The sequence below is a fragment of the Egretta garzetta genome, unplaced genomic scaffold, assembly GCF_000687185.1.
Source record: "Egretta garzetta isolate BGI_Z169 unplaced genomic scaffold, ASM68718v1 scaffold287, whole genome shotgun sequence".
Lineage (NCBI taxonomy): Eukaryota > Metazoa > Chordata > Aves > Pelecaniformes > Ardeidae > Egretta > Egretta garzetta.
In genome coordinates this window covers 7,909,600-7,919,243 of record NW_009260435.1, presented here as the reverse complement: position 1 = coordinate 7,919,243, position 9,644 = coordinate 7,909,600, and the positions used below count along the sequence as shown (strand labels likewise).

At 35.7% G+C, this 9,644-nt stretch overlaps 1 protein-coding gene across 4 annotated transcripts in view; it reads left to right on the top strand.

Moving 5' to 3' along the window:
• Window positions 1-9,644, top strand: part of MINDY2 (MINDY lysine 48 deubiquitinase 2) — a 33,477-nt gene that overhangs the window by 21,816 nt on the left and 2,017 nt on the right. For all 4 annotated transcript variants that reach the window (XM_035899568.1, XM_035899570.1, XM_035899567.1 and 1 more), the window contains 3 exons: window positions 2,958-3,131; window positions 4,403-4,576; window positions 6,041-9,644. The exon at window positions 6,041-9,644 is cut by the window's right edge and continues 2,017 nt beyond it. In XM_035899568.1, the coding sequence (XP_035755461.1) occupies window positions 2,958-3,131; window positions 4,403-4,576; window positions 6,041-6,160 (468 nt within the window). In that variant the 3' untranslated portion in view covers window positions 6,161-9,644. The remainder of the gene's footprint in view (window positions 1-2,957; window positions 3,132-4,402; window positions 4,577-6,040) is intronic.

The following is a 9,644-nucleotide window of genomic DNA, read 5'->3' as shown; positions in this document are numbered from 1 at the left end:
CTTTCCCTTTTCCTCCTCGTGTGTTGCACTGAGTGGAGCTGAAGTGCAGAAACTTTGTTTGGAAGTACAAATGTGGTGTAAAACTACTGGACACATCAAGTCAGAAATCCCAGTGTTGCGTCGGCTGTGTATCGCTATCTCTTGGCAGCTAGATTGATCTCATGATCTAGTAAGTGCTGGAGAATGGTGGCTGGTTCCTGACACCAGGCATGTTGTTACTTAGTGCAGCTCAAATTTAGAGGCAGCGTGAAGGTCATATGATAAAAAGATTTTCTCCTATCGCAAATCCCCTCAGTGAAGTTGGCCTGTGAGCCTTTAGGACTGGGAAGAGAACATGCATGGCATTAAAACAGTGCCTGTAAAACCAGTCCGTAGATACGGTCTCTCTTTGCCTGTTGCAAGTAGAAGGAACAAAAACATTGATGTTCTAGGAAGATTGATACTCTGTAGAGATGAGTAGCTATGTTACATCTAATTCAAAGAGAGCTGACCCCTCTTAGTTTGTATATGAAACTGAAAGTTGTCCAATTATGAAGTAGAGATCAGAGGACTTGATAAAAAACAAAAAGGGAAAGATTACTTTGGATCTCTGCTCTGTGCTTTCCTGTTGTTCTTTCATTCCAACAAAGCGAAAAGGAACTCTGTCTGTTCACAAGCACTGGTGAGCCTGTGTTTGCTGGCTTGCTAGGTTTGGTTAAAGAGAAGCAGCATGTTTTTAAACTATGTAATTGGTATTGGAATGGCATTGTTTAGGTAATGTGTTGATACATAATGCAGTTTATTGCCTTTCATCAGGGAGCAGTATTAAAATGTTTTATTTACTCTAAGATGACATTTTTAAAATTGGGGTATAAGTAGAGTTCAACTCATGAAGTCTTAAAAACAAAAAGAAAGAATATAAATTTCATTTGATTGAAACAGTTCTCTATTTCAAAGAAGTGTTAGCTTTGAAATATTTTTGAATGACATACTTGATTCTAATCCTATAAAGGTAATGGTATACTTTAATATTTGCATGTGAAAAGTTCAGCTTACAATAGTGAGAGGATTAACATTTTCCTATTTCAGTAGTATTAAACTACACTGTTTACGAGTCATTTAAAAAGTAATTAAAATTGTATGGCAAAATAGGATAAAACTTGATGCCCCCCCCATTTTTTCTTTTTAGATTTTGCTTGAATCAAGGTACCAGTCAAAATAAAATTTAAAAGGTTCAAATACACTTACCTTAAAGATTCTGTGATTTTTTCTTTTTTTTTTTTTTTTTAAAGACTCCTTACATATAAGATGCTGTGAAATAGGTATTCTGTGCAAATGGGAAATGTCGTGAAATTATTTCCTGTTATTTTCTTTGGGTGATTTTTAATCATCAGTAGCCTTCAGTTTTTAGGCAGGTTTCAGAGGGAAAGATGATTCCTTAGACCATGTTATGTGATCAGACTTGTTGCTGACAATTGTATTTATGTCTGTAAGCCCACCCATGCTGGGCTAACTGCCATTCCAAACATATAGCAGTGCCCTTTAGGCTTTTTTATCTGTTCTGTTTGGCCTTTTGTATAAGTGCATCTTGTGGTATTAGGTAATATTAGAACAACAGCTGCATGTGAATCTTCAAAAACGTTTTTGTTATGTCATATGACCTACCAGGTGCAGAAGGGATGGCTGTAAACTTAGAAGGATTGAAGAGATCTGATTTTAATTTCAGCATCTCTTATAGACAGTCTTTTAATGACTTTAGAGGAATCAGTGAGCTAGTTCTGTACTTGTGGAATAGGGGTGATGTTTTCATTATTTGCCTGTTCAGCCTATGAAATCATTAGAACAGGGACTGCCTCTTGTTTTGGTTCATCTTTAGCACAGTGATCTTTGAGAATCCTTTGTGTCCTGCTGTAATATAAATAGCAAATGTCTGTGGATGTCATAATAACCTGCTTTGATTTTTACAAATACAATGCTGCAACAAGTTTTGCATTGAATTTCTGGATCTGGTACATTTGGTAATACTAATGGAAGCTTCAGTCTTAATGTGCTGTATGGTCAGTAATAATATTGCTTTGGAGTATAATTCTAAAAACATTATAAAAAGGGTAGGATAAAGTTAAAAAGTAACTTAAATTGAAATTTAAACATGAATTTTTGTGCTGCTTTGCTGTCCCTCAAACGTGCAGCACCATCTCCTTTTACTTGAGACCCGCTTTTTTAATTTCCCTTTGATTTCAGCTCCTCTCCCATTCCTTCAACTTAAGCTTACCTCTCATTCTTCCTGTACCTTGGCTTCTGGACTTGTTAGTATTGTCTCTTTCATTGCCAGACCAGCCCATTTTATAATTTCAAAGTTTGAAATCGAGAAATTTGGCCTTGTGGAACTGTAAAAAGGCTAAAATCCAACAAAAGCAGTTATTGGTGACAAGGGATAGCAAGAATCTTTAAATTTAGTTTTTTTTTTCAATTGACATCAATCTCGGATTCTATGACAACCCATTACATAACATGAAGTCTGAGATGCGGTTTTTCTGAGGTAATGCCTCTTGGATTATTTGGAAGGATCACCTTTGTCTCCAGATCTTGCCTTTGGAATTTAATGTGATTTGTCCTGGGATTTAACATTTACATTGCCAATCTTGAGGTATACTACTTACGTGTGTTTCCAAGGAGTTAATCAAGGTATATATTAATGCTTTATATTAATTTTTAGTCAATATGAACTTATCACTAACAACAAAAAAATTCTGAGATGAAATACAGAAATTAAGTGTGGCTGTTAATTTAGCAATGAATACTGGTATTTGGTATTTTAATGCTGTATAGTGATTCATTTAAATTTTTAAACTTGCTAAAAAATCTAAATGATGTTTTACTGGAATGCAACAGTTGTATAAGCAAATAATTTCTGCTAGTTATATCAGATTGTAAAAAATAATCTTAGTTTTACAGGTTTTCTTTATTCTTCTGCATAGGGTCAGCTTTACCTGCTGGTGACAGACCAGGGCTTTCTTACAGAAGAGAAAGTTGTCTGGGAAAGCTTACACAATGTGGATGGTGATGGAAATTTCTGTGATTCTGAATTCCACCTACGGCCTCCATCAGACCCTGAAACTGTCTACAGAGGGCAGCAGGATCAAATAGACCAAGTACTGGATTTCTGCCTTTCTATTGTATTTTTCAGTTTGTTTGTGACCATATATAACAATTACTACTGTTTTTTAGTCATATATATGTACCTTACACAGATGCGTATGTATGTGTACTCATGCATATATAGGACTGTAAAAAAATCTTTAGATCCTTAGGTTGGGGTTCTCAAAAGTACTACTTTGAAGTATTAGCATGACTTCAAGGGCGGAAGAATAAGACCAATTGTGAGTAGTTGGAAAATCTGATTTTAATCTTTTAGAATCCACTTCTGCAAAGAACTTACTCAGGTGAAATGTCACATCTGCCTTGTATGTGGAAACAGAAATAGCACTATGAAACTTCTCCCCTGTAAAAAATTCATTTCAGTTCATTAATATTGTCATAACTGAACTTTGCTTTCTGATGCCCACTTCGCTGAATGTAGGACAAAAGCAATAGGAGATTGTGTGTGATGGTGGTTATTTGTTATTCTTAAGTATATATAATAGTTTCTAGAGGTCGTATCTGAGACGGAACTTACTTGCACCAGTTAATGCATAAGCACATAGCAAGACCAAGCTCCTCAGATATCTTCCATTCTGAACAAGCAAAATCAGTTTATTTTTATAATAATCACCGTTAGTGGTTTTTGTAAATACTGGGAAAAAAATTAATAAGCTGATGCTTTTTAATAAATTCAAGCATTACATCTCTCTCTTGTAGTATAAAGAATCTGACAGATTCCTTGAGTTGCTGTCTTGTTCGGATATATCCAAAACTCCTTTTGATGATTTTCTCATCTGTTTAGGAGTTACAGCATTCCTTACTGATGTACTCTCAACACTGTTCAGTAGAGCAAGGACGGATACTCTGTCAAGTATAAATCAGAGTGTTAATTAGAAGTAGCAAATTACAAGGAGTCAGCTTCAAAATCTTTACTTATCTTTACTTGTAGAACTGGTATGGAGCTGACACTGTCTCTTGCTGCTGTTCAGCTAATGGAATTTAAACTCAAAAGCAATTTTTTAAAATTATTTTGTGATTTGTATGCTGTGACATAGGCACTGTGAAAGGAGAAATGTAAAGTAGCCGTTTTCAGCCTTTCTGCAGTTCAGGTTATGGACAGGTTCTGAAACAAATTCCTATTTTTCATGAGGTAAACGTATTTGAAGATGAGGCTGGGGGGAAAGGGAAGGTACTGTGTAGCTGCACATGCTGAAAAATTCACTTGATATGACCTGGCTCTTTTCTATGTGAAAAGGCATTAATAAACAAGTTTACTGTTTAGGATTATCTGATGGCATTGTCACTACAACAAGAGCAGCAAAATCAAGAGATTAACTGGGAACAGATCCCAGAAGGAATCAGTGATCTAGAGCTAGCAAAGAAGCTCCAGGAAGAGGAGGACAGGAGAGCTTCTCAGTACTATCAGGAACAAGAACAAGCAGCTGCTCAGGTCCAGGTAAGAAAGCATTATTACTACAGAATACAATGCAGTTTGAGAGAGAGAGAGTTTAGTTCAGAGTTTTAGTCTATGTAACTTAATAGTTATAGACAGATCTACAGCTGTAAATGTTTCAGACTGGTAAGACTATTTCCATTCTGTACAGCAAGTGATGAGATTAACATAGCAATCAATAAATATGCTATAATTGTTGGCGTATGCATGCATCTACAGCAGTTGCTGCTACTTAAATACTTTAAGGCAGGCCTAACCTTCTCAATTAGGGTTTCATTCATACTATTTAACTTGGAATGATGGGATGAGTTAGTATGTAAGGTTACAAAGATTGTATTAGCTAATATTTTACATTACTTGCAAAATAGCATTCAAATAAGAGCTTTCTGATAGTAGTCAAAGTTTTGTCTTTATTTTGTCCTGCAGAAGATTGTTGCTTTACATTTTTAGGTGTTTCAGTCTATGTTATCATGTGAATCTACTCAGTCCTGTTTCGAATTAGGAAGTTAACAGTTTCTGCTGGTACACCTTTCTGTCCCACCTCCATAAGCAGTTGCATTCAAAATGCTTGGAAAACGTGATTCATGCATGTCTATATACAGAATCGCCATATAACTAAATCTTTTGTGCAAGAGGCAATATTTCAAGTCGGTGTTCTGGTTTCAGGGAGTTCTTACCCACTGAAGACTTTTAAAACTGCTTTTATTTACAAATAGGTGAAAAATAATCTATATGAAGGCTGAATCTTTGGTGGCCTGAAGTAATTCAGAACCATTAACCGATGTGCTTGTTAAGCATGAAACAACACAACTTTCAATTCTCAAAATTCTTATTTCCACTGCTTATTGCTCTAATAGAATCATCAGTAGCTACTTCTAAGACAAAGATTCAATACTGCTGGCTGCGGAAAGGTAGAAGGAGCTGAAGAACGTGCTTAATGGGACTTAACAGCATGCTCATTTGCAGCTGTGAATGGATAACAGCTGGAATAGCTGATAAGTTAAAACTTGCTGCCTTTGTGTACCAAGCCCTTTGCCAAGTTCTTCAGTAGTTCCTAGACACACAAAGCTGCTGCTTTGCCATATCTAGCTGTCAAAACCCACACTTTCACTCTGCAACTTCTGCAATGTGGATTATGTTCTTATGAAAGAAACTAGACAGAAATTCCAGTACTGTAATACAGAAGGGTCAGAAAATGCTTGAAGCCAAATGTTATTATTGGAACAACTGATCTGAATAGGTGGACACAATAGAAGGGACACACAGGACTTGAAATACGTTTTCACATGACTTAGTTTTTTAGAAAATTTTTGTGGCAGTTCTGGAGTATTTGTATGGAAGGACCTTACCTGAATTCTGCTGTTTGTGTAACAGTTAAGCTTTTGTTTGTGAACTTGAACATAGAGTAATACTTCAGACTGCATCTACAATAATGTTTGTTTTAGTCAAGATTTTTTTTCTATGTAGCAGGTGCAAGGTGCTGCTTCTCCAGCAAGTGGAAGACAATCTGGGAGTAATGAACGCAAACGTAAAGAGCCTCGAGAGAAAGAGAGAGAAAAAGAGAAGAATAGCTGTGTTCTCTTGTAATAGAAAATGGATTTAGTCGGGAGCCAAGTGCATGTCCTCAGAATCAAAAACAAGGAGTAAAAGGAAGACAAACCTGTTACATGCCGCCTGTGCCTGATTACCCCATGGATTTTGTTCACGTTTCAAGAGAGGATGGGTGACTTTGTTACAATCATACAGACTTTCTTCAAAGTCATAGTGCGTGCTGCTCAAGATGGAATTCCAAATCACAGTTGGATGCGGCTGTGCTTTGAGTTAGTTATAAGAAATACTGCACCTTGTAGCTGAACACACAAATCATGGCAAGTTTTGTGTCATAGTGACATCCATTACTCATTACATCAGTTAGTAAGCTATTTTATCTTTTACTCTAAACAAAGGAGGTAATTAGTTTTGTGCAAGACTTTTTTCCTGAAGTCTGTACACTAGCACAACAGAATTCTGTGTTACTTACATGGTATGAAACTATATCTTAGGCTGGGTATAGTCTTCACAATACAAGCGCCCAAGTAACAGCTGGGCACTTGCCTCCTCAATGTGTCCAGATTTCTTTGCTTCTGGATCTGGTATGTTCGGTTTTTTGAACCCAGATTTATACTGTGTTACTGCTATTATTGCACCTCCTGGCCAGCTTTCTTGCCCCAAGAACATGTGACTTGATAGGCATCATACAAAAATTGTCGTAGAAAATGGGGCATTTATTAATAAGCAAGATGAATATTGTTTGCTTTTCTTGCAATTACAAACTGGGTATGGCAACTCAGATGTTATCAGGGTTGAACACGTAATTTTATAGATAACTTCTTTTTCTTTAGTATTTTTTCTCTTGTAGGTAAACTGGACCAGATAAGTTCTTATTTATTGACCTCTCCATATGATAGGTGAATGATGAGAGGAAACTAAGGTCTATAATAATCATTATTCTATGTAAGAATGCAGAGTTAAAATAACTATCTGCCTTTTTTCCAGAAGTACCTTGAACTTTAACATGACATTAACATGTCCACTTGTATATTTAAGCAAGTGTACTGTAGTTAAAAACACACTTTTTTGTTTGTTTTATAAATCCTGTATCCTTAAAAAGCACACTTTGAAGGGTGAGAGAGAAGCTAGGCTGCTCTCTGAGGTTGTTTGGAAAGATGATCAGGTGTAATATTTTGTTTTTTAAATCACTAATTTAGAATTTTTGGAAACCAGATTTTTCTAATTTATGGGAACCAAATAAACATGTTGCGTCTTGTAGTATTTATAGAATACAGAAACAGAATACTTGTTGAATTTTGAGGGAACCACAAATCTTCTTCCACTTTCATTAAGTCAATAACAATTACCTTCTTGGTGAACCTTTTTGATAAAAATTTCTATTTAGCAATTTGTAGATACTTTTGAAAAAGGCTGCTTCTCCTGGACAAGTTATGTATTCATGCTCTAAGCCTGGGTAAGTGCATTAGTATAGAATGATCTGGGAAAGCTAAGGCAGCAGGTGGGATATGACATGCCTGGTGCCAGGTATTTGGAGGATGTCTGTTAGAGAGAGGGTGTCTGAACACAAGTCCACTGGTAAAGAGCTGCTTTAAAATTACTTCAAGAAAACTTGCTGCAGTGATGGGAACCAGTCAACACAAATCTGTTATGAACCTAGAATGAAAATTAGACGGATAAAGGAAGAATGTCTTACTAACTAAAGGGCCAGTTTGTATCACTTTTTTCTTCCATGCCTTTTTCTCTTTTGCTTTTTCCACTTTTGTTACAATTTCCCTTTTATAATAATGAAGTAATGAATGGTAGGAGGTCTCTAATATGCAAACTGTAAACTTAAAAATTATTCTCTAGAAAAGTCATGCCCAGAAAAGTAACTTTAATACTTAATGTATGCAGTTCAGATAATTTTCTATGTCTAAGCAAAGGCTGACGTCTTTTTTCCTTTGCAGCAGCTTCTTCAAACAAATTAATGTGATGAAGGATCACCAACATAATGACTTACCTACTTTAAGCAGATCAGAAAATATTCCAATAGTGTCAATAACAAAAAACTTAAAGCCAGAATGTTGTTTAAAAACATTCTGTTACTAAGATTTTTCCAAATTTGTGTATTCACATTTATTTATTGAGCTTGAAAAATAAATACGTCGAGCTAAGTGTTTGTTATCTTATTATTTTCAGTGACATTATTGCCACTTTAAATTCCTTTTTGAAGAAATTTAGCTGGAGCAGGCATTGCGGCTATTGAGTGTATCTTTTTGCTGAAGATACTTGCTCGTATTGGAAGAATTTGTGTAACACTTCCAGTTTTAGACAGATGTACTTGAAATGTAATATTACCTAGTTAGGGTAATATTGTCATTTGGTCACAAAGGAAGAAGAGTTAAATGTCAATGCTCATCATTCTGAACTCCCAGATAATTCAGTTTCACTTTCAGGAAAGGAGTAAGGGTTTCAAGTTATTTGAGATGGCAGGCATGCTATTCAAACACTTTGCTGTTAATATCCTTTTTTCTTTACAGGTCTTGAAGCTTTGGAAAAAAGGTAAAGAATTTCTGAAATCTAGGGCATTGTTCTGCATGAGTTGAGCTTGTTAATGGCAAAAGCTGTAAGCAGATGAGCTTGTTAACATCCAAAATGTAATACATCTGGAAGCTTAATTTATATGCTCCTGTGACTAACCATTCCAAAAGCAACTATCACAGTTGGTATCTATGGCAGTATCTGGTGATCAAAAAAACTGAACAGAATTGCTTTTTTTCTGTGAGCTTGGAAAACAATACTACAAAATATTCATGGAGTACCAGAAAGCTGATGTCTACTTCTGACTATTTACTTAACTTGCCTTTTTTTTGAAGCTCATGTTCTGGCAAAAGGGTACAGATTTGTACTTTAAATCTGGCTACATAAATTAGCTAAAAGTGTCCAGAAAAGTAGAGTAGAACTTGTTTTCCACCAGATAAAAGCTAGCACACAAACCAGAATCATAGAGTTTTTGTTGTTGCATTGTAGTTGTGAAATAGAAAAGCTAAATGTAAGTACTCTCAAAATCAGCAAATAATTGAGCACTGCCATAGTGATAAATGCTTTTCTAAAGGGCACTTTGTAAATGCTCAAATATACTACTTCTCTTGTGACACTCATATGGAATCTGAGACCCAACAAAGCAGATCCAAAGGAAGATTGTAACACCCGAGGGTGAAAGTAGCATTCCTGAAAATTCACTTAAACACAATGCAAAAAATATATTTTGCAGCTAGCCATCTAGTTAATATAATAAAGTATGCGTTCAGATAGTCTTTGCAGATCCCTTCTTGTGGATCACAGACACACAAGCCAAAAGCGCAGCATATGCTTTTCTGTGTACACGTGCATTGGATTGCCAGTCAATCTCTACACTCATTTGCTCTCTCACGTTATTGCAAATGTTTCTTGAAACTTGTATTCACAAGTTCTTGGAAAAATTTTCCAGTGTGTAATAAAAGGCAATTTGAGTTCTTGAAACTGAATCTTTTGGTGCATT